Raw genomic sequence first — 25,578 nt, 5'->3', positions numbered from 1 at the left:
TTTAAATCTTGTGTTTTAATAAAGTACTAACAAATTGAAATTTAGTCCTTTTAAAAAAAGAATTAAAATTAGTTCAGGTATTACACCTGTCTCTACATCCCAGTCTTCTCATGTTTATGGATTTACAGTAGAATTTTGTGGCTGTTTATTTTTAATGTTCTTCTCTCACCTGATACTCATGAGAGACCCATGTAAACAAGAGAAGTTTTTGACTGCAGGGGAATCAACAAAACTGACTATGCACAATCTGCTGTCAAATGTACAGAATATATTAATTGAAGAATTCGATTTTTGTCTTTAATCTCTTGGTATTATAATAAGTAATCCCTTTTAGCAATAAGAGCTAAAATATTCATATTTAAGTGTTTTGTTCAATGTCCTTTATAATCAGAGCTGAGAGGAGATTGTTTGTTTAGCAGAATATCTGTTCCGGGGGAAGAGTCCAGATAATGGATGTGCGTGTATATTCATGTATTTAGGTGTAGATGAGAATATGAGCAGTAATCATATTCCGCTAGTCATATTGCATATTTCAACAAAGCTATTGTATATTATTGTCATCTTTTTGTGAGGGAGGGGACACGATTTATAGTTGCAGTGAAAACTTTTATGTAGTTCCACAAAACACTTTTGGGTGAATGAAGATATGTCTCCTGTTGGAAACAAATCCATCTGCTGGAGATGGTATCCATTTTAAAAAGATTAATTATGTCCATCCAAGAAAGTGCTATGGCAGCCTTCTTGTAAAGGTCACTGCTAATGCTGAAGATTGGCTAGAAGTTGAATGAAATATCAGAAAGGAAGCAAGATGTACTCTGCATAACCTACAGATTGCTTAAACTCTGCTCCTGAGCACTGAATAAAATGGATAACATTTAAGAGGATATGGAGGAAGTGTTTCATAATGTTCTCAAATGATTCAGAAGATCTGAGCATTGTGTTTAAGGGCGTTAGAACAAGGAGGGGATATAGAACTTTGAAGGGAGGTTTGAAATCAAAAGATAGTATTGTCTACCGAAAGCACAGTCCTAGTCACGTTCCCTTGCCCTACCTTGAGAGAAATAGATTTCCTCCCTCCCTGGCAAAAGTAAGCAGTGTGCTATCTCATGAGAACAAACAGAAGAGGTGCAGGGGGAGGTCCCATCTTATCAGGCAAAATTTGGGCTAGCATAAAGAACCAACCTGGCCTAAATTCCTGATTCCTGCTAGTATAATGCAGTGTTTTAAACTTCTGTGCTTAGAGACAGATTCACCCAAGACCATTCAGTGTGGTCAAAGGCTTTCTGTGCATCTCAAGTTACTACAATGTCAAGCTTTTTGAAAATGAAGTTAATAATGCAATATATAAGTGCTGATATTTAATACTTTCTAGTGTTAGTTAGAAATGTTTGCTGTTGTTAAACTCTGTTTTGTGTAGGTCCCCGGGACTGGGGGTGTTGGTGATGATGATAATTTAAAACACATCGGATAAAATGTTGGCTAAGACCAGAAAGATTGATTAGCTACTTTACTGTTGTGTTTCTCTACAGCAGAATGTGGCAGCATTACTTTAAAATGTTAATGTATTTGTTTTAGTTTTTTTCACCATGCCAGATCTTAAAATCATTTGCACACTCAGACCTGCCTGTACCTTACTGCAAGGCAAGCAAATAATAGCAGTCCCCAGTCCCCCTCACACCCAGTCATGCTGAAAAGAAAAAGTTGGCTGTGAAGCATGCCCAAATGTTAACAAATGACGCCTCAGGCAGACCAAGGATTTCCAAAGCCACAAATGCTCTGCCAGCAGCACCCAATCCCCTTCAGATTGAGGGTGGGCTTCTGGTCATAGCAGCAGCAGTATGTTACCAGGTCCCAAACCATTTAGAGCTTGGTGGGTTAAAACCAACATAGCGAACTCCAGCCAGAAATGTATTGGCAGCTTGGTGATGCTAATTACAGAGTGCTGACGATGTGTGCCTTCTGCATGATGCTTTGCTAAATAAGTGGGTGCTTCCATTTTGCACGAGCTCCAGTTTCCACATGGTCTCAATATATAATCCCCATGTAGAGCACATGGCGGTAATCTAACCTCCAGGTGACAAAAGCATGAATAATTGCAGCAGGGTGCTCCCTTGGAAAGTGGTGGCTGAACATACCAATTGATGCTCTCTTGGAATAATGGTGTTTCATTCTGAAATAGGGTGACAGCACCTAAGGTGCATTTAACCAATCTGTCAAGTACATTTAGCTGCACTCAGGCACCCTACTTCTTCCTCCCCAGCCCCAGGAAAGCTTTATAAGTATTGGGAGGGGTAAGGGAACAAATGGGCATTTGTTGCTTTCTCTTTATGAAAATTCAGATTATGGGTTGCAGACTTGGCAGATAGCTTTTCCCCGCCTGTTCCTTTTAAAATTAAGTGTATTTTTTTTCCATTGTGTAGCAGATGAGTATTAGTCATAAAAGAGAGACATTCTGCTGTGATTGTAAAGTGATAAAATCTCAGACAAAAAGCTTTAACGGTACCGCGGATCTCAGAAAACTTACTAACTTGCTTACTGGTTTTTTAGTCTTTAAGAGGAGGCTCTGTCTGTCTAACCTTCTGGACTTCGTGATGCTCATTAACATTCTCTTTCACCCTTCTGCCCATAATAGCACTGTCGCTATAACGAAGGGGACCTTTTCAGTGCTTACGTTCATGAAGATTCTAATTTGGCTTTGCTGCATTCAACGTGCACCAGAGAGTCTTTATCTCTCAGTTTTGTGCATCTGCTCTAATTGAGATCTTTTACTTTCTAACTGCTTCACTTTTGCCAAGGAGTCCTTTCCATTCGACGCATCATGAGCAATTATTTCTCTTAGCACTACTCTTGATGTTTCCCAGAGTGCTGCCTGGTCATTATCTATGGATAGCCTCCCTGAAGTAATGGGACAGACCCTTCTTTCTTATCTATAATCATAATTAATCTCAATAAAGCTGCATTGAAATGCCAAGTGTAAAACAACTCACGACCCCAAGGAAAAAAAGAGTAGTCTTATGGGATGATGATGCTCTGGCTCTTGGACAGGAATGACGCAAATATGCAAGGAATTTGGCCATATCAGTAGGGTTTTTTTCTGCAGGGTAATTTCACAAATCTGGATTTTTGCAAGAGTTAGAGCATGCAATTGGAAATGTGGAGGCAAGGGTTCTGTTTCTTGGAATTTCTAAACATTATATATGACAATTTCCTAACTCAAAAAGTGTTGCAGCCAACATGGGGAAATTCTTTAAAGGTAGATAAAGAGGAACTGATCACAGAACTAAAACTAATGTTAGCTTAGGTTCAAGTGATCCTGACTTCATCACATTTATAATATTCAACCGGGATAAAGTCCAGAACAATAATATTTATAGTTGGTACTTTAATAGGGCCAATTTCACAAAGTGTAAAAGAATTATGAGCCAAATCAGCTGGGATGAAAAAATTATATTGAATGATAATTGGCAATCATTTAAGAACATCTTAGGAGATGCCCAAAATCCCATAATCAACAAGAAGGCCATAATGGTTAAAAAAAATGTGATTTAGAGGAGAAGTGAAGGCAGCTATAAAAAAATATTGTAACAAATGGAAATATGGGGAAGTGGATAGTAATGAATATAAATCAGCGGGATTTTTTGGGAGAGTGGGCATGGTGTAGTATTACAATAGCAGGTTGAGACCTCAATCAGACCCTGTTGTGCTGGACATATGCCTAATAAAGGACAATTACGATCAGAATGCTTACAATCTAATACATAAGACAGTGGTTGGGCAAGGGGAAGTAAATGCTGGAGAGCGGAGGGACAAAAAAAGTTAGGTGACTTTCCCAAGTCCACACAGAAAATCTGTGGCAGAGCCAAAATTGAACCGAGATTTTTGGAATCCCAGTCTAATGATTTGAACAGAAGCCCATCCTTCCTCCCTAGGTCCATCTAAGGGACAAGTAGACTCTTTCAGAATTGTTAATAAGATCATTATAGAGTGAACTGTCTTTGTCACTCGACCACATTTCACAGACAATCTACAAAATCCCAGAGCTGCACTGGGAGTCATAGAAGCTGGCAGCACAGCAAACATTGCTTGTACCTTAACTTACAAAGGTTGTAGCTATGTCTCAGCTATTTGAATAATCAGTGCTATAAGAGCTGTTCCCATGGTCTTAGGGCATTTGTGCATGCAACATTCACAGGTTAAATGCTCAACACTGGTCTCACGAGCTCCAAGCTGACATTGACTGGGAGCAGTGCAAGAGTCAGTGCACCAATTTCTTGACAAGAAGTGAGCACCTTATGTCACATAAAGCAGCTTTTGCAGCCAGATAGAGATGAGCTGACGTACTCCAAACCACTGTGTTATGACAAGGAACATCATTGCAGTGCAAGAGGAACAAGTTCCTCTAAAGGACCAAATGGGGAAAAGAAGTCTGAGGCTATTCTGTAATTTTGTTAACTTAAACTGTCTAGTCTTATTTCAGATGAACAAATAAGTCCATCATATTTTGAGTATGTCCAATAACTGGATAAACACAGCTGAGCGTATCAGCAGCGAAATGGTTGTCAGCATTTAAATTGTTGCTCTTAAGAGTCAGAGTTCTGGCCTTGTTGAGAGGAATGGGACAAGTTCACACCTCCTTTACTGCTTTTGTTAGGGTCTGTGTAATAGGAAGACTAGATTGTATCAGTTTATGTTCTTAAGGGTCTTGAGGGCTATGAGGAAATAGGAGGAATTAGTCTTCCTGTTGAACTTGAAGCTTTTTCTGTGCCAGTGGACTGAAAATATTATGTAATTTCATCCATGGAGGACATGAAATTCTGGAACACACATAACTCTGAGGCATGATGTTTGTACTGCACACTTGCCAAAGGGAGGCTGCAGCAAATTACTCCATTCCTGAGTGGCTTGAGTAGAGAAGTATATTGATCCAGCACCGAGTACAGTGGTGTCATTTGACAAACAGAGTCACAAAGCACTGAGCAGCACAAAGGGGATGGAGCTAGCATCTGTCCCATAATTCTTAGAGAGTGTTTAGGGCAGTCTCTTAAGAACGGAAGGTTATCTAATGAAGAGACAGTCCTTTGAACAAGTTTCATTTTATTTCTTGTAGGATTGGTAGTAGTCTAGCAAAAATATTTTCTCCATAATTATTTTGTGTATATGTATGCACATTAACATTGGAGACTGGTGAACCATAAAACAAACCCAACAATATCGCATTGTCTCCCTTGGCAATTTGACCCACGCAGCTTGAAAATGATCTGATGGAGTGAAACAGCCCTCCACTTCCAAGCTATAAAGTGCCAGGGCCAATTTCTCTTGCAGTTGTCCTGTTCGCAATCATTAATATGAACTTGCAGTTGTAAGGATTTTTTTTTCTTTTTTAACTAGTCTTTTGTATTTCAGATCCCTCATGCTGGTAAAAGCAAACTAAGGTTCCTAATGGGAAATAAGTGTAAACATAAAGAATTCGTGCGACACATTTTCGGAGTGTTCTACAATTTTCAGTAACAAAACGGGAGCCTGTTTTGGCACATCTCCATAATAACTGTTCTAACCCCTTCACACCATGGTGAAGTATTGGGATTTTTTCCTGTAACCCCTTATAAAAACATGTGGGTGCACACTACTAATTGAACAATAACTTAAGAGGATGGGTCTGGCTAACCAATGGATTTGTACTTGATTGACCTAGGAGGGAAGTCGGGAAAAGACTGAGGAGAAGAAATAGCCTTCACTAGCCTTGTGTCTATCTCACACTCTGAACCCTATGTCTTGGAGATTGAGGATAGCTGACTAACCTTTGGCAGCTCCTTGCCCAGAATCCCCTGCAACCTAACTGTTTAAAGGCAGGTGGAACTAAAATTAGATCTCAGTTAATGATGTGGTTTACATGCAGTGTGGGTGGATGTGTTTGTGTGAGAGAGTGAACTTTGCACAATCTCTCTCTCTTTCCACCCACTTTGCCTGTCTGCATGGCTCACAAGAACAGAACAGAGCAGAGTATTAAAATATACAAGAATCCCAGTCTTTCAGTGCCCCAAAAAGTGGTATTTTCCTCTATCCATATACCTTTTCTGCTTATTCTGGTACAATAAGGGACTGGCTTGCTGAATGTGCTAATGTGAAGAAAACCAGGACCTGGATTTGGCAGTTTGCCCAAGAATTTTGTGTGTCTTGCAGTTCTCAGTTTTTAGGAGCAGATAGATTTTTCCAAAGGGTAGGTTTAAAGTGGTTTTTTTCCCCCTAAAGTAGGTTGAATTCTAGAGGTGTGAACCTTGACTGCTCCCCCTTATTAAGATAGGCTGTTTATAGAAAATTATTTTGAGGTAGTAGATTCTTTCTGAAAATTCAAGGTGAAATCCTGGCCCCATTGAAGTCAGTGGCAAAACTCTCATTGACTTCAGTGGAGCCAGGATTTTACGCCAAGACTTAGTTTATTTCTCTTGAAAACAGAGGTTAATCATAGCATCTGGAGCCTGGCGTAGTGTGAACAAGTGCTGTGATATCTCCCAGATGTTGCCCTGCAAGTGTACTCCAGAGTTAGCATGTGACCCCCCCCCCTGCTATTTTAATTCTGGATCCGCCTTAAGCAGTGCCTGCCAGTTATCTCATAACTTGCTCCAAAATACGTGGCGGTTTTGTGATTATACATAAACTGAGAATAAGAAACCACCAAACTCATGTATGATCTAAGACAAGATTTTAACTGTGTTCTCCACAGATGAAAGGCCAGTCTATGAAACCCTAGGACCTCTCCACCAAACCACCAGGCATCACGTAGGAATTACACGAACGAGCGCTGAGCTACGTGGACTGTACTCTCAGCGCCACACTAAACACCGAGGGTGGGGTTTTGCGAGGCTTGTAAGTGACTTAGGAGCACTTGACCCATTGAAAGTCCATGGGACTCAAGCTCTGAAGTCATGGGGGCACTTACTGAAATCCCACCTACAATGTTCTTTACTGCTTTGATACTCATCCATTGATATTTGAAAACTGTGAGACTGGTTACTTGTGCCTTGGTATCGCATTGTCTGTGCCTGCCATCTTGGGTGTAAATGTTTTAGCTACACTCTTTTTCAGCATTTTCCTTACTTTTCATCCATTTCCCTATAATCTTATTCTTTAACATGAGTTTTAACAAAAGTTACGTACAAACACGTGAGTTATTTTAAAAAAAAAAAAGTCACCGAAAACTTTACAATGTAAAATCAGTAGAGAGTTTGTCTCCTGTTACATGCAAAAGGCTGTGGAAGCAAATATTAGTCATTCACGTACTTTTCTGTGTTGAGTCAACATCTATTTTTAGGTGTGGAGCCAATAAAGACATCTATCATTGTGTTGGGGAGAGGGAGACAGGCTTGCTTAATGCATCATATTCGTGACTGGACCTTCCCTCCCCTGCCTACCTGCGTATACCATATGTGTAGACAGTGGGAATTTATAGATGTGTAGATTTAAATACATTGCATTAGATAAAATTCAAATTGTTCAGAAAGTTAGAGCGAACAGTGTTTCAAATGTGCTGTAAAATAAATCTCTTCACAATCTTTATTTCATACCAGCCATGCAAGCTACACCTTTATCAGGGAGTGCTTTTATTAATTTAAGACGTAGATAGTTTTTAAGAGTATGATTTTTTTTAATAAAAAAAGAATTCTGAATACAATAAGTGTTAAGTTTTGCTTATGAGTGTGGTACAGATGTAAAACCATTTGAAATTCTATTTGGGTTGTGTTTGCGTTTTGGTAGAAAAACATTAAGCCCTTAACAGAAATCTGGTGTAATAATTTTTTCACAATACATACGTAATGCATCAACTGGATTTTTGCTTATTTGGGCATAGTATTTTTACACAGTCTGGTTTCAGGCTTACATTGCAAGGGACTTTTTGAAATAAAATGACAGATAGGAAGATGAGGGATACACTGTATTTATGGTTCCTGAAGTAGATGTTGATTTAGCCTGATTCACTAATACATTATAATTCAGCAAGGGAAGATGTTGCCAGCTTAGAATGAAAATACAAAGGGTTATAGCATAAAAGATCTCTTTGCAACTAACCTGATCTGTTTCATGTGCTTGAAACACACATGTGCTTGAAACAAAACCTCAGAAAGCTTGGTATATTCAAAGATTATTATGTGTTGAATACAGTAAATTATCTGTACACCCACAGACCATGGGGTAAATTTACAAAGCTGTGCGTGGGAAGTTGTGCGTTAATCTACCACTGTACAGTAGCTATTTTGTGCTTTCACTTAGAGAGGCCTTATCCTTACATTTGTTCAAGTTATCTCCTGCTTTCCTTTTGTTTTCCCTCACATTTTCCTAGTCCTTGTTGCTTGTAAAAGAACAGCTAAAATCTGAATTGCAGGGTTATTTAAACCAATGCTATGGATTGTAAAGACAATAAATAATCTGTTGATTTAAATGTATGAGGTAAATGCGTTCATGGAAAGTGTATTAATTCTTTATTTTTAATCCTCTAGGTGTCATACGCCCGTCCAAGTTCAGCATCAATCAGAGATGCTAACTTGTATGTTAGCGGCCTTCCAAAAACGATGACCCAGAAAGAACTAGAACAGTTATTTTCACAATATGGGCGCATCATCACTTCACGAATTCTAGTTGATCAAGTCACAGGTTAAAAAAACTTTTTTAAAACTTTAAGTATTTTCAGAAAATGGCAAACTTAAATGCTTTTGAAACAGAATGGTTATAGTGAAGCAGCAAACTGTACAGATGTACAGTAAGAAGCCATGACTTTGGATGTAAAATGTAATCATATATAGATAGATGTTACAGTACATACACAGTTCTTTATATATGTAACTTTAAGGGAAAGTAAATGCACTGGGTGTTTTTTAAATGCAGAATCTTTTAAAAATTACTGGTAATCCATATTTAAGGGGAATGTATCAAGCAATTTACTACTTGTATGTCTGTCATCTGCTACAATTATCACAATATATAACGTAGGAGGGAAGGTTCAGTAAATGATCTTAAGAGAGCAAGGTTTTTTTCCTTGATGGGGAAAATAATTTTTATATCACAAAGTAATATGTTCTGAACTCAGATCAAAATGAACATGTTGTTTTGTTTCCTTAGATACGTGAAAGATTCCTGAAGCTGTTCTTACTTTTTTTTAACCTTTATTTAACAAAGTCTTTTCTTTATTCCCAGGTGTCTCTCGAGGTGTGGGATTTATCCGTTTCGATAAGAGAATAGAAGCAGAAGAAGCCATAAAGGGACTAAATGGCCAGAAACCTAGTGGTGCTACAGAACCAATTACTGTGAAGTTTGCCAATAACCCCAGCCAGAAGACAAGCCAGGCACTCCTTTCGCAGCTGTACCAGTCTCCCAACAGACGCTACCCTGGACCACTACACCACCAGGCTCAGAGATTCAGGTAACTATCGATCTGCAAAAGAACTGGAGCTCTACCAGCTATGATGACTTGGGGTAGGGATTGTGTTAAAAATGTATTTTGGAATTGTAGATTGACTTCAATTTCTTTGTAAAATAAAACATTCTTTCCAAGTGAGTGAACAGGAAAATCTGCTCACAGCCATAGTCATTCCATATTGACTAAAACATCTCAACTATACAATCGGATCTTATGAGGCCTTAGGTAAAGGATGATAGAATAAAAGGTTATATTGATACTGAAATGGAAAGTGACTTTTTTCTGTTTTTTTATTTTTGTTTTTTATCAACTTTTTCTGCAGTATTATTGTGGTTTTCATGCAACTTTCAATTTAACATTGAGTGTAGGGCTGGTGGCTGACAAAAAGTTGAGTGTTTATTCTATTCAGCAGTAGTTTTATGACATTATTAGCTTCAGGTGTCTGCTCAAGGTATAAAGAGACCTTGTGTAGTCTTTGATATGAGTGCTGAGATGCTGTGTGATGTTTTATGATTTACATTTTACTTGTATCTCATATGTAACACAGTATTAGCAGTACTGGGTTCTCTCTCTGTTATTTTGATGATCTATAATATTTAGGCAACCTAGCATTTTTAGCAAAAGGTCTTTCTTTAAAAAATATTAAATAGGAATGCTTGGACTTACTGGCGTGGTTAAGATAAATATTAGCTTTTAAATTTATTTTACTATGAAATTTGCAAATTTTAAAATCTGAAATGAATTAAAGAAGAGCACAGAAAAGGTCAGTCACCTGCCTGGTTTATATGAAAACAAGTGTATATTTAAAACATCTTTGGTAAGGGTATAAAAGCCACTGAGGCTACCACTGACTCCTTATGTAGATAAAGGATTTTTCATATTGTGTATTAAATATAAAGTAGATTAAATTTAATTTCCCAAACTCAATGGTAATTTACATTGGCAGCTTTTGGAGATCGTTATTTGTAAATATGTTTCTAAACAAAAGAAAAAGTCTAAACAGTTTTGTGAAACTGGGAAGCAAGAGTTGCTTATAACCAGTATGTTTCTATTCCTCTAATTTTGGATTGTAACATTTTATTCACAAGTTTTATTGCAATGAAAGGTGAACTGTTGAAGTATTGTACTTGTTATGATTTCATACTAATATAATCTACAAATGAAAAATCAAAGGGGAGTTTTTAACACCCAGTCAAATCTTGAGATATAGCTATTTAGTGAGAGATCACCTTTCTGAAATCTCAAAGCATGTTAAAAATGTCATTAAATATTGTGATTGAAATCTGAATGCAGTTTGAAACTCAAGAGAGTTTCTGTTTCCTAAACTCCTTAGATGTGTGAGAAACTTGTTGAACATTTCTTCTTTAAAAATGGAACATTATTAATAATAGTTCCATTGAGCGATCTTGCCATCTGTGAGACATTAACCCAAAGACCCTCCTTCTCTTTTCAGGCTGGACAATTTGCTTAATATGGCCTATGGCGTAAAGAGGTAATTAGAATTCCACAGATTGCCAGATGTCCATGTTGGCACAGATTGGTGCTACAATTTATTTTTTAAATCACTAACTTTATTTTTTTTAATTCCTTCTTTTCTTCCACCAGCATGTCAAATTCTTTTTTTAAGTTTGGACTTCAGTTGGTTTTGTTACTTTAAGGCCACACTCAAAAGTTGTGTGTGGGTTTTTTTCACCTTTTATTTACAGGTGGGCTTCTCAGATGGTTTAGGTGCAACAGCTATAAGTATTCGAACACCAATAGTGCTGCTAAATGGCATATTTTCCTGAATCAAAACTATTAAACTGAAGTTTTTGCTAATCTCTGATCTGATACTGTGAAAATTGTCAGAGGAAAATAGTCTTATCCTTTCCTCTAGCTGTGTCCTACCACAAAGTTAACTTTAAAAGTGTAACTGTATGCACCTTAATCAGCCCTAAGTTTCTTTTGTTACAGGTTTAACAATTGTTGCAAATATTTCTTAGTGCTTGTGGTTTGTTTCTTTGTGTGTTTGTTTTAATTTACACAGGTTTGTGTGTTCAGATTGGAATTAAAGCTCAGTTGATTTTGAAACATTCACGTTCCATAATGAGTGTGTTCCATGTTCAATCTGAAAAAAAGAAGTCGATATATGTTAGTGTTTCCTCTTTGTTAACGACACACATCGACACAGGGGAACCTTTCAGAACTATAGGGGCATAGTCTCATTCCTGACATTATGCAGAGCTGTGCCCCTATAGCCCTGCACTATGAGCTGAGGAAGCACCTTAGTCTACAGGAATGGTCAGCCCTGCACATTCATGAAAACTAGGTGCTCTTTTATAAAGCTCATCCCAAACATGGCACGGTAAGTATATCTTTAAACTGTTCAGAAGTGGACAGTAGAGTAAGTCTCGACTACTATAGCAATGGCAATTGAGCAACGTAATGGCATGTACACCATAAGATTACTTGTACGCCAAAGCAATTTTCAAATTACATGTTTTACATCTATCCAAAAAACCCAAATCATGTGTCCCATGATCAGCCCGTGAATCAAAATTTGCTGCATGGTTTTGCAATTCATTATGCCCCTTTCACTGCCTCACCTGCAGTCTGCCCACTAATCCATCTTTCAGTCCTGCTAGTAACATTCCAAAACTCTGAGCAGCTTCAAACAGCTGCCACTTACAAATAACTGTTTGAGAATTTTTTTTTCTCCCAAATGTTTAATTTCCTACCCAGAATTACACTGACCTGTGGTACAGGACAAACCATGTTCTGTCCTAGACTGCGGAAGGTTTAATTTCTGATTTCATGTGACTCATCAAGGCAAGGAAAAGCAGACTAATATCGTTAGAGAGCCAGGTATCTTCTTTACGCTGTTCTAAGGCTTTTGTTTCTGGCACTGATAGATCATGAGACATCAGGCATTAAACATCACAACAGCTTTTTTTCAGTGTTTATTGAAGTTTCTTAAAATTGTTAGTTATTTTCTTCTCCCTGCAAGTCCTGAAGAATTGTACTTACCCTACTAGAAAACTCTGTGTTATTTGGATGTATAAATAAAAACTTCTGAAACCATCTCTAAAACATCCCCAGATAAATTTTGCTATAAAATATGTATCCTATACAAAATACAGGATGATTTGGCATGGAATGAAAGATTCATTGGGGTTGACTTCTATAATTCACGGCTTTGCCACTAGTGAATAATACGCCATCCCAAACTCATGTCAGTAAACTTTTATACCACATCAGCCTATATTATAGTGCGAGATGAAGCAGTTGCTGTAGTTAAGGTTTCATGAGCAGGTAAAAGCCGCACAGCTCCTGAGGTTTGGAGGAGAGAGGCTCTCTCTTGTGAACCTCTGAAAGTGCTTGAAGGCATTCTGGTGATGTATAGCTAAATAGCTCTATTTTAGTTTAAAAATAAACATAGAAAATTCAATTAAAAATTATATTAAGGGAAGATTAAGTTTGCACAGTTGAATTCTCAAACATCTGGAAAAAATGATAATGTTAAGGTTGAATATGAAACTTTGACTCATGGTGCATGTGCATCGCAAGTCTTGAATTATATAATCATATTTCTTGTGCATTTGGCAACCTTAGATCCAAAAAACTAGCATACTATTGTACTGCACAACTTGGTGTGCACCATATAATCAGTCTGTTAACATGATTTGTATGGAAGTACACAGCCAAATATTCTTACACAAACACACTCCGTATAAAGTATAACAGCATAAATAGTGTCAAGTATCAGAGGGGTAGCCGTGTTAGTCTGAATCTGTAAAAAGCAACAGAGGGTCCTGTGGCACATTTAAGACTAACAAAAGTATTGGAGCATAAGCTTTCGTGGGTGAATGCCCACTTCTTCAGACGCAAGCATAAATAGTATTTGCTTTATGTAGGCTGTTAAAGTTTGCAAACTTCAAGACCCCATTTTCTGAATTGTATTCAAAGAAGCCTGTTCTGCTGGCTGAAAGGAATTTGTTCAGTAATTAGCTGTACCCTCAATTTGTTTAAATGTATTCCTTGTAGAGAAGAGAACTTACTATCTAATGGGCCAGATTCTCAGCTGGTATAAAAAGACATAGCTCTGGCTTTGTCTAGAGCTGGATAACATTTTTCAGACAAAATGTTTTTTTTATTGAAAACGGTGGATTTGTTTTGACAGAAACATTTGGCATATTTGTACACCTCTACCCCGATATAACGCAACCCAATATAACATGAATTCGGATATAACGCGGTAAAGCAGCGCTCCGGGGGGGGCGGGGCTGCACACTCCGGCGGATCAAAGCAAGTTCGATATAACGCGGTTTCCCCTATGACGCGGTAAGATTTTTTGGCGCCTGAGGACAGCGTTATATCAGGGTAGAGGTGTATTGATTTTGCTGAATTGCTTCAGTGGTGTCGTTTTGTTTTTTTTTAAAAGCCCTAAAAGGTTTCCCCAAAAAATCAGAATGATTCATTTAGACATTTTTGAAGCAAAACATTTTGATTTTTTGATTCAAAACAACTTTTCATTTAGAAATTTATTTTAATTTTAGAAGACAAAAAAATTAAAAATGTAAAAATCAGAAACTAAATATTTTGTATTGGTTTGAACTGAAGGTTTAGTTCAATCCAGAATCAACTATTAGCAAACTTAAAAATCAGTTATTCGCACAGCTTTAGCTGTCTGTCTGCGCCAGCTGAGGAAATGCACAAAGAAGTCTACAATAGCAAAATGGTGCTGTGCCAGTATGATAATTAGTTTAAGTATACAAAAATGGGGGAAAAAAGCATTACAGATATTCTGGGTGGGATTTTTCAAAAGTGGAATTCAGTAGGAATTGTTTGCAGTGACTTCAATAAGAGTAGAGTTACTGCAACCCTGAACACTTTTGCAAGCCTGCATATGAGTCAGAGGGCCCAGTCCTCCAAGCTGTTGTGTGTGTGAATAAAGTTGCTGATTTGCATAAGTGTTTGCAGGCTGTAGAAAAAATGGAGTGATATTTCTCAATTTAGGTGCAATATCCAGAAGTGTTCTGGATGTACGTCAAAGGGCAGTCAAGACTTTAAGTGTAATTCCACATAGAAGATAAGCAATCAACACACTAAAATTCCTTTTATTGTCTGTTCACTTCCACTTGCAGTAGAGTAATGTTAAGGAGTTCTATTCACTAAATGTAACTAAAAATATTATAAATATTATTACAAGTTTTCTAATAGAGAGCTTGCAGTCTGCACATCTGCATTGCAAAACAAAGGTAAGAATTATTCAGTATAGGAATTAAAATTCATTGAGGAAGCCTGCTTTAAAATTCAGTGTGGAAATTCGATTTTTAGCAAGACTTTTCTTACATGTAACAGTTACTTTAAATGGAACCCATTGATAATGGCCTCAAAAATGATGGTGTTTTATCAACTGCTAATGGGGGTGATCTAACCAAGCAAGTTGTCTTCATGCACTGGTTTTCCTACTTTACAATTACTACACATATGCTCATTGACATTTTTAAGATAATGTTACCAACAATTAATTTTTAAAAATATATTTGAATAAAAGTCTGTATACTAGAAACAGACAAAACTTCCTGTTTTCCATCTCAAAATCTCTCAAATGCTTTTAGGATATATAAAAAGGTTCAATACAGAGATATTGCTGAAATTTGACAATGTTAAAACCAAGCCCTAAGAGATCCATTTTTCCATGAGGGTCTGGTAGGGGATGTAACGTGTTAAATCGTCCGTAACTTTGCAGTGGTATCCACAGTCCTTTAGCTGAGTTGTTTTATTGATAGAAATGTCAGGCCAAATGCTGCATTTCTTATTCATTCAGTGAAATTCCTAATTAGCACTGCAGGTTTTGGCCCATGCTTATTTAGATGTTCCTTAAGAATTCCTTTTCTTAGACCTCAGACACAGCAAACTAGAACTTATTGTGGAAGGGAAATGTCATTGTGCCCAGTTCTCGTCTGTTACATTGTTCCCAGCTACCATTCATTTCAGTAGGTGTTAGTGGCACCTGTGTAACTGAGAGCAAAGATGGACATATAGTTTACATCCCCAGGACTGGATCATGAAACCTTAATGAGCTTTATTTTAAGTCTCAGTTCCATGTAATTTGTGCTAAGCGCTATGTCTAGAATAGCCCCCTCTTTTTATTTGGTAGGTTTTCCCCGATCACAATTGATGGGATGACGAGCCTTGTTGGAATGAATATTCCTGGCCACACTGGGACTGGATGGTGTATCTTTGTCTACAATTTGTCTCCCGACTCCGATGAAAGTGTGCTGTGGCAGCTCTTTGGCCCCTTCGGAGCAGTGAATAATGTCAAGGTGATCCGCGATTTCAACACCAACAAGTGCAAGGGATTTGGCTTCGTCACTATGACCAACTATGACGAAGCTGCCATGGCAATTGCCAGCCTTAATGGATACCGTTTAGGAGACAGAGTATTGCAAGTTTCCTTTAAAACCAACAAAACCCACAAATCCTGAATTTCATATCCTTACTTACTAAAACATATATATATATATATATAAATATATATACGAACAAACAAAAACTCTGCAAGGCTTATATTCAACCATGGACTTTATAAGCCAGTGTTGCCTAAGTATTAAAACATTGGATATCCTGTGATGAACAGGAAAGGATTTTATAATGCTTAGAAAAAAAACAAAAACAAAAAAAACCTTTGATGCATTGAATGTTCTTTCATAGCTGTCGTTGTTGAATATAATATACATAGATAACAATGTGCAGGGATTTTTACCCGGCCAGCTAGTTTTACTACCTTCCTTGAAGGTGGCTCTTTTTAAGATGACCATTCACTCATTTGAAAAAAATAAAAAACAAAAACAATTTTTACAAACTAATGGGATTAAAAGAAAGAAAAAATATTTTTTTTTTTTTTTCAAATGTTTATCCAATCAGATTGGTAAACCCCCCATATAAATTAAAGAGGAACAATAAAAATTGCAAAAAAACAACAACAACAAAAAAACACATACTTTTGCAACCTTTTTTATTTTTCCTTTTTTCTTTTATATCATGTGAACTAAACAGTCTTCTGTTAGGGAATGGGGTAAAAGGGGGATACCTGATGACAGAACAATTTAAATAACATTAACAATGTTGCCAAAGAGGTGGTCTCTTTGCTGAAAATGGGTTTCAAGAAAAATCTATTTTTATAAAATATAAAGAATTTTTACAAGAGAATCTGGATTTGAGAAAAAATATTTTGACTGGCTAATTTAGGGGAAATTGACAACTTTGTCATGTTCATACTGCACTGGTAACTTTTTAGAGATCAAGACGTGTGTTTTAAACTGGATTAGTAGATTGTTTTTTGAAGGATGGGCTACAAACAGATGATCTTCGTATCTTTTCATAGCATGTAATAAAAATATTAAATACAGTACGGGAGAGTGTTCTTCCCAGGCACACAGTTACCCACAGTCAAAACCCAAAAGCAAGGAGATGAGTTGCAAGACAGTTTTTCTTTAAGTCATCAGTATGGGATATCAGCAGAACAAAAGTTTAAAAAAAAATAATTGTTTTGATCAAAAACTTCCTTGGTTTGAGCAGTAGGTGCTACAGAATTATTTACATATCTTAGTATCATAGTTAAATGTAATGTGTTTAGAAAAAATAATTTGCTTAAAATTTGTTAAGAATTTTCAAATTCACTTTATAGCCCATGCTGATATAAATTGGGCTGTGTTGGCACATTTGGAACACTGTTTATGTTGCTTGAAACACTTATTTATTTAATTGCCGATGTGATGCATATGGCCAAAATCAAATATAGCTAGTTTGGCTAGTCTACTTATTTGTTTACTTAAACTATGGGAAGAAGCATATTATTGTGTCATTTTGTTGTGTGTGTATGTGTATATATAATATAAATATATATATATAAAGTTATTTTTTCTTTTTGTTAATTTATTATAAGTTGTAACACTTTGCTAGTTTTGTTTGTATATGTCTTAAAATGTTTTCTTATGATACTTAAGTGACAGGTATCAAGGTAACTTGTGTAGAAATATTGTTTGATATATTGTCATGTTTGTTGTGAATATTTTTTCTTACTGCACAGTAGAAAAGAAAACAACTGGGTCTTTATTTTAATGTAATTCAGATTGGGGAAAACAGAGCTAAGGGAACAAAATGACTGAGGGGGTGCTCTCCCATGTCCAGTGCACTGATCATTTTAGTATGTTTGTGCTTTGTACGGTTATATATTTAAAACAAAAAAGGGTCATGCTCTTCCCTGAGTACTAGAAACAGTTACTCGCTATGCATAATCTAGTTGATAGTTAAATTTGCTATTGCTTTTCTTGTCTTGTTATATAAAATCTTTTCAATACAAGTTTAGTCTTAATGGTAATAAAACGTTATGGTTATTTATAACTTGTGCTTATTTTGTGCATTTTTTTCCATGCTATACCCACTAACTGCACGTAGATTAAGTATTGTTTTTTTTCCACACTGAAGAGGCAAACTTTTGTAGTAGACAGATAAAACTAAAGCATCATAATTTTATCAGGTTTTTTTACTTTTAAAATATTTTAGTTCAAAAGAACACTCATTCAATGTTCAGGGAAACCTTTATACATCATCTGCTATGAATGAGCGCAGTTCACTGGGAAAGTTTTGATGCATTTGCTAAGCATTAGTGGGGAAGGCATGTCAGAATCTTTTCTCTACGATGTGTTTTACTAGCTGGATAATAATTTAAAGAAAAAACTTTCTTAGGACCAGGCAGTTGTATACTTTAGTTATAATGAATGACTTCATGTTAACCTTGCTAGTTTAGATCATTTCTGAGGGAAAGTATTGTAAATGTTTTTTTAATAACCTTGTTGTGTTTGAATTATTTGTACTTTAATTGTCCGGACAATAAATGAAAGTGTGTAGAATGGCTATGGACTTTCCAGATTTTTAAATGTGTTCAGATGTTTTAGTAACCACAGCCACACAATAAAGCAGGGAGATATTATAGTCTAATTGCAGTAGAAAGTTCTTTAAGGGAGATCCTAAGGTACTAAACAAAACAGTTGAAGCATATTCATTGTTCATATGTTTTTCTTCCAAAACCTTAGCTTAGCCAAATTGAGTTGGTTTCACTAACATTAACTGCAGCAGAGTAATTGTACTTAAATATTTTTTAAATTTGTTTGTGATTTTTTTTTAATGTACACAATGTTTTTACACAATGAAAGTATTAACTCGGTCAATATCAAAATTAAGCAAAAATATTAAATGCTTTAATTATTATACAAATTTTAAGCCATCAGTTAGACTTTTCTTTTTGACATGAATATGCAATGAATGCCATACAGTATGAAGGATACATATCTGCTGTATGGCTCTAAAATTTATATATTGCCACATTCATTCAAAATTTGTTTTTTTTTTCACCACATTTTATAGCCAGAGGTGATCTCTCTTTCAGTTGACTTATTGGTTTAAATTCCATTAAATACAAATATTCACTCCATGTTTGTGTTCTGTAACATTCTCTTGCTAATTGAAAATATGTACCTTGTAAAATTGCAACACTGCATTTCATAACCGAGTATAGAAAAAAATGTATCAACCGGTTGGATGGACTATGCAGTTCTTCAGCTGCTTCACTACTAATAAACTCATGTTTTTATGATTGAATTACTATGTTGGTTAGAATAATTAATTTCAGGCCATGGAATGAGTTTGTTTTTAAATACACAGCCTGCATGATTCATCCTTAAATTAACCTGAGCATTATATAGTAGAATGTAAACGTTATTCTTTTGCTCTGTTTAAAGGTTAGTTGCTAAAAAACCTCTAACAGTTTCACAGCATCAAAAAAGTTTAAATACTCTAGGATGTCACGTATCCTAATATATAATCCAGGGTAACACATTCCTACAGCATTTTGTAATACTGCCATTTTATTTTGAAACTGAAGTTCTTAAAAAGTTAGGAAGAATTTTTAATACTACAGGGGTACAGACCTTTTCCATTTGAACTGAAATTGAAATTTCAGTTTAAGAAAATGCACAGGTAATAGTGTTAGTAATAAAGTACTTTTGTAGCATCGTAACTAGTGCTTTTCGTGACCTCTCCTCCCCCCGCCCCCAAACCTTATGTGCTCTCTGCTTTGTGTGTTTATATTGTACCGTCAGCTTTAAGATGAAATCCTAGCTCTGTCAAAGTCAATGGGAGTTTTGCCATCGACTTCAATGGGGCCAGGATTTCACTCTTAGTCTTAGTTTCACTCTATTTTCCCCCTTTAAATATTATAGACTGTGAATTAGCTCTTCCTTCTTGGTAGCAACTAAAAGCTTTCTTTAAAAAAAAAAAAGAAAAGAAAAGAAATACTGCTCATATTGAATGCTGGTAGATATTGTCCGGAAAGAAAGAAGGTGGGAATCACTTGCAAAACCAAACTCACCATTCATTCTAAGAACCCCATTCTCATCTCAAAATACTGGCGTGTTATTACACATCTTGACTGATCTGCTATTTACCCACGGAGAAATGCAGCGAAAGGTGTTTTGTTTTTGTTTTCCCAAATGTGTACAGCAAGGCACTTTGAGTTTAGAGTTAAGGGGTGGCACTAGCTTAAAATAAATTAATCCGTGCTTAGCACTATCTCTCCCCAATAAAATTCGATTCATGTGCCATATTGGACAAAGCTCCACCCTTCTGTTTTAAAAATAATGCTTTGCACCCCTCTGTAGTACCTTTAACCTGAGGCTCTCAAAGCATTTTACCGCTGACTGACTAAGCTTCCTAACATTTCTGTGAAGCTAGCTAGGTATTCATCTCACATTGGAGATGAGAACAATGAGGCACAGAAAGGTTAGACTTCTCCAAGATCACACAGTGATCAGTGGTAGAAACAGGGATAGAATTTAGGACCCTTGACTCCAGTCCTGTGCTTTAACAACTGGACAATCCTCTCAGCACTTCACACTGGGTGCAGACTGAGTGCAGCGCTCCCTTTGTATTGAGTGCGTTATGTGGAAGAGATGGCCCAAACATCCAAAATTTCATTTCTGATTACCCTTTACTCACTGCCTGATCAGCCCAGCGTCCCCTCTCTTGAGCAGAAAAGGCAGATGCAACATACCCCTTTTGGTTCTCCATGCATTGCCCTGACATCCTGTTCAATACCATACCCAGTGAAGCGCTAGTGCTCATCCTCAAGACCTTTCGTGAATTGGGCCTGACTACCTGAGGGGGCATCTCTGCCTGTGCATCATACCAAAGTCAACAAGGACAATGATAGCTATTATAAATCTCTCCAGAGATGGGAATATGGTGTTCTTGACATATGGCCATCAACCGAAATTCTCTGCCATTGGATGGGTTTCATATCTTGCCTCCTTCAGAACACAATGCAAGTTACACCTCTTTGCAAAAGCTTCCTCCCCAACAAAGGCAGCAGTAAACAAACAGCCACCTGCCTTCCCCTTTCCTCCCCACTCCCATGAAAACCAGTGAAATACCATCTTCATTGGAGGAGGAGCACAGAAGATAGCTTGTACCTGGATCGACAACACAGATTTTTAATTCTTCTATTTAGCACCTAGATAGCATAGTGTGGAGTTCACTAAAAAGATGCCTGTCATCATATTTTTGAGGGCCAGGTTAGATAAATCATCATGAGTCTTCCTGAAAATTGAGGATAACCCACTTCACTGTGCGTATCTCTGCCTGTAGAGTTCAAGTGCTCTGTCTCCAGCTGGGTCACGTAGTGTGCTTGACTGACTTAAATTTGGCTTACAGAACATTATGCTCGCACAAGACTAGCTACATAGTCATTTTGCTTGTTTGGTCATTTTTTCAAAATACTGTGCAATTGATATTTGTCACAGTAAACGCTTTACCACATAATGTACGTGTTCTGTTGTCATGCCAAGAGACCTTCATGTTAACATTTCTACAGAGAATATGTTTCCCCCCACCTTGGGAATTAGAGGAGGTGGCTTAAAGATTTGCAACTTGTTCGAAGTGCACATAATTGTTCCAAGTTTGTTCTTCTCCAGTGAAACAAGTACAGGGTGTGTGGAAGAAATATCAGTTGTAAGTGGTCATTAGTGTGTAGGGAGAATTTCCAGGAGCATTCACACGGGCACAAGACTGAGTGAATTAGTAAGAATCAAAGGTAAAATTCTCCTACCCCAAAACAAAAGTGAATTTAAAAAAAAATGAGTTCTCGATAAAAGAAATCTGCTAAAGAAAAAAGCGACAAGTCTGAATGACACTGATTAACTGCTTTACTGTCCTTGTTCATAGCAGCATCTGGGGAAACTAACACTGAAGTCCAAAGTATGACTTTTTGTAAAATTTTCAAGTGAATTTTAAATGTACAGGATCATTCGCTTTATAGTGTGAAAGGACTGAATTTAGTTACTACTATCTATTTGCATTGAAGTAGTACTCATGTCACCATCTTTATATTTTGTTTAAATTGCATAGGTTCTAACAAAACTATATGCAAGAATTAGCTTTTTACAAACAATACAATTCTGATTTTGAAGGCAGCACAAGAAGCACTTAATTAATTTTGCATGATAAGGAATCTGTTGCAAATATACAGCGGTACTCCCACTCATCACCATCTGCCATGGAGGATTAAATGTGCAACTCACAAATGAAATCCTGCAAACTTGGTGCAAAAAGGTCCTTGCTTGAATTTAAACAAGGCTGTGGAAACCTGCAAACACATTATAAAAGATCATGAAAACAATAACAACTTTGTCCATCTGTGAGCCAGTTTTAGCAGTTTTTTTTATTGTGGTGCATTTGCAATAACACTTGCATCTCACAATGCAGATTGTCTGATATGTTTAATATTTCTTCCATTTGAACAGAACAAAATCAATAATTTTAGTACTTTGAAGGCTCCAGTGCTTTGGACCAGGTGTTCTGGGGTTTTTAGTGCAATCACATGAAACACTTTTTTGTTGTTAACTTTACTAATTTTGAGAATTTGTCAAATATGGCAATTGTTTGGGGATTATTTTATTAACAAAAACTGTTCTGCACAGAAGTGAAAAATAAACAGCAGCTACTGTTGCCTTGATTAGGAATTCTATCCGTGGACAAAAACTATCTTTGCCATTTTGACACTAATGCAGCTTAGTTCTCTTTTTATTCTTACTTATTTTACACTGGAGGCTTCATTGTTCTAGATACTGATTTTTTTTTTTAAGCTGAGCTCATAATTGCATGTGTAAAGGAACTAGATGTGGTATTGAAGGGCCTATTCTGATCTTTTGAACTTAGGTGCATATCCTGACTCAATTTTTGTCAATATATCTCATTGTCCTGAGAGCTGTTCTCTTGTCCTTTCGGATATATGCCAGTAAAATGTCTCGGTGCACATGAGAGGTTTGAATCTCTCAGAAAACAACTACCCTACACACCTGATCCTATAATGTGCTTGGCACATTAGTTCCCACGAAATGAACCCCTAATCTGATCCTCATAAGCACACACAAGATGCATGCCTCTCCTACAAGTTGCAGTTTGCAGCATTCTGAAAATTGTAACTACGTCAGTGAAGTTTCACTGAAATGTAAAAGCCGTTAAAAACCATAGAAATGGAGCCTCAGGAAAATGTACCAGCATTCTCAGTGGTTACTATTTCATTCTGATGATGTGCACTGATTCAACACCTATATACACCTAGGTGTAATGTGACTGATCACAAAACCTATGAATGTAATATTATCATCAAGGCCATTACTAGCTGGAATTGTGTATGTGCATCCATCATCATCATAGGGTCTACTCTCCACCCCCTTTTTTTAAGGAGCCACATTCTCTTTAACCTATCTCTATCCTTTCATGTACCTGAAAAGGTTTCTTCAGAGCATACTATTTTTGTGTAACTTACATGTTAAAGCCCCTGTTACACACCTTACTCTGGCAAATTATGTTCGCATTTGAGAAATGCAGCATCCGTGTTACTGCTTGTCTGTGAATTCATAGAAAGAATGGAATCGAATGAATGCCTGCAAGACTATTAAACTCTGACCATCGAAGACAAAAATAGGAATTAAAAAACAAACAAAGCTAAACTACTACAGACCTAAGAAGGCCTCTCTCCTGAGCCCAAGCATCAATGCTATTATGATGTGTGTGGGTAACAAGCTATCACTGCTGCACCAGGCAGGTTTGCAGGCATTAGCTGATTGGACAAGATCTGATGTTTAAGTTGCTGTCTCACCTGCTTCCAGCCATCACTGAGTAGGCCTGAGCAGTTGGTGGGAAGCCTGCCAAAAGAGGGCGTATGGAATACAGATGAAACTCTAGCAGTTGGGCCATGGGCTCTTTCATACCTCTTTGGGCTTTTTCTCTTGCCAGCATCATTACAAGGAAAGTGAGAATTGAGTCCTACCATGGTGATGGATTAGTACCGGGGTCAGGGGAAGCCAAGTCTGACAGTACCAGGGGGAATTGGTTGGTTACCTATGAAATCATGCCTCCGAAAGGTTTGGCTGGCCAAGGTGACCTCATCCCCCAAGAAAAGCTATGCAGCCTCTGAGAAAGTAAGTCCCACATCCAATTGGATCCTATTTCAAGCGAAGACAGCTATAGATGCCAAGCAGCTGAAGGCTAGAGCGATCCAGTCTCCTGTGAACACATGCCCAAGTCCAGCAGTATTGCCGGGACAGGAATGGGGAGAAACCAGAGGGCGTGGCTGATCTGAATGAAGGTAGCCGGAAGGTGAGGAGCAAACAGTGGACCGACTTGCAGAAGCTGGGCAGGCCCTTGAGTATCTTACCTGTGCAATACGAACTTGCATTTCTCAACATTACTCTAGTATGTCATTGCAGCACAAGAAAGAAGTGATGGGCTGTGGGACTAGTAGGCAGTGTGAACCAACAGGCGGCAAGTTCTTTGAAGTCAGGTGCTGGAAGAAGCCTTTCCCTGAATGTACAAGGAACAATTTGTTTAGAGAACAGAGTTTTCAAGGGAAACAAAGTTTTTTGTTTGAGACGGCACTTAGCTTCAGAAAGCTCATGGCATTGAAGGTCATGGTTAATTAGTTCCGCAGCCTCTTCCTCTTCACACAAGGTCTCTCTCATTCAGCATGGCTGCACTCACCTCCTGCATCCAGTCTGGGTTTGCAAGAAAAATACCTTTTGGAGTTCATGAAGTCCTGCAGTAATCCTTCCTAAGGGAGCACACCCGTAGGCTGTGTGTAAAAGAGCTGCAGGTGCTTCGTGCTTAGAGGCTGCTTTTTTGTTGTTGTTTTTCCCTTTTTTGTATTTTTAAGTGCCTCAAAGTCATTGGGCCAGACACTCAGCTGGTGTAAATTGCTATAAATCCACTGGAGACAACATTGCCATGGTGATGTGCAGCTGCAGGGGATTGGGCCCAATATTTTGTTTTCATGCCAAGAAATACAGAGGAGTTCAGTGGGAGAAAAAAACCAACCCAATAGTAGGCATAGTGCCAATAAGGACTAAAAGATTTAGCTCCAGTGGGTGCTGTCACTCTTTCTGCTCTTCAAAGTCCACATCACACTGTCTTGCAGCCTGATAAGAAAAGGAGGGTCATGAGAGTGTCTGGTTCAATCAGTAATGCTGTCTCTGAAGGAGGCTTGTTCTAACTGGTGCTCCTTTCCCTTTGTGCAAAGAGCTGTGAGGAACAGGATAATTTCTCACCCCCTTCCCTTTCCTGTCAGGTAACTGACTTGGGGCCTGGTTGACCAATGAGTTCTTCTTCTGTTTCCATAAACTAAACACAGGAAACACTGAACTTCTCCCCTCTCCCTCATGGCTGCTACCCTCCCTGCCACTCAGACTCTCAATGCGGGAGGGGTTCTCTCTGAATGTTCCTGTGATGGGTTCCCCCTGGGGTGCCACTTGGAACTGGGGTACCACTGAGCCTCCTGAACCACCAGCCTGGACCCCCTCTCACACTGTACTGCTGTGACAAGCTACAAAGCCCTCCGAGCCTGCACTTTCATCAGCATTCACACAGATAAGGACACACCCAGCTGCAGTTATATGCAGGCTCCCTAACTCCCAGTCTGGGACCCCAGAGCAGTACCGTCCTGCCCTGGTCAAATCTGGCCAGTATATGGGTTTAATATACCCTCTATGTGAAGAGGACCGTACACACTTGTAGAAACCAAGCTGAGATTTTCCCAGACACCTCAGTCAAATGCACACTGGTTTGGATTA

At 37.7% G+C, this 25,578-nt stretch overlaps 1 protein-coding gene across 7 annotated transcripts in view; it reads left to right on the top strand.

The window, feature by feature from the left end:
- ELAVL4 (ELAV like RNA binding protein 4) overlaps window positions 1–16,061 on the top strand; it is a 105,469-nt gene extending 89,408 nt beyond the window's left edge. For 6 of the 7 annotated variants that reach the window (XM_034779363.1, XM_034779361.1, XM_034779358.1 and 3 more), the window contains exons 4-7: window positions 8,493–8,646; window positions 9,187–9,412; window positions 10,863–10,901; window positions 15,552–16,061. In XM_034779363.1, coding sequence (XP_034635254.1) covers window positions 8,493–8,646; window positions 9,187–9,412; window positions 10,863–10,901; window positions 15,552–15,879 — 747 coding nt within the window. In that variant the 3' untranslated portion in view covers window positions 15,880–16,061. The remainder of the gene's footprint in view (window positions 1–8,492; window positions 8,647–9,186; window positions 9,413–10,862; window positions 10,902–15,551) is intronic. The other variant, XM_034779359.1, reaches the window with a different exon arrangement.
- The last annotated feature ends 9,517 nt before the right edge of the window (window positions 16,062–25,578 follow it).

Source organism: Trachemys scripta, chromosome 8, assembly GCF_013100865.1.
Source record: "Trachemys scripta elegans isolate TJP31775 chromosome 8, CAS_Tse_1.0, whole genome shotgun sequence".
NCBI classification, from domain to species: Eukaryota; Metazoa; Chordata; order Testudines; family Emydidae; genus Trachemys; species Trachemys scripta.
This window is presented reverse-complemented; position numbering and strand designations above follow the sequence as displayed.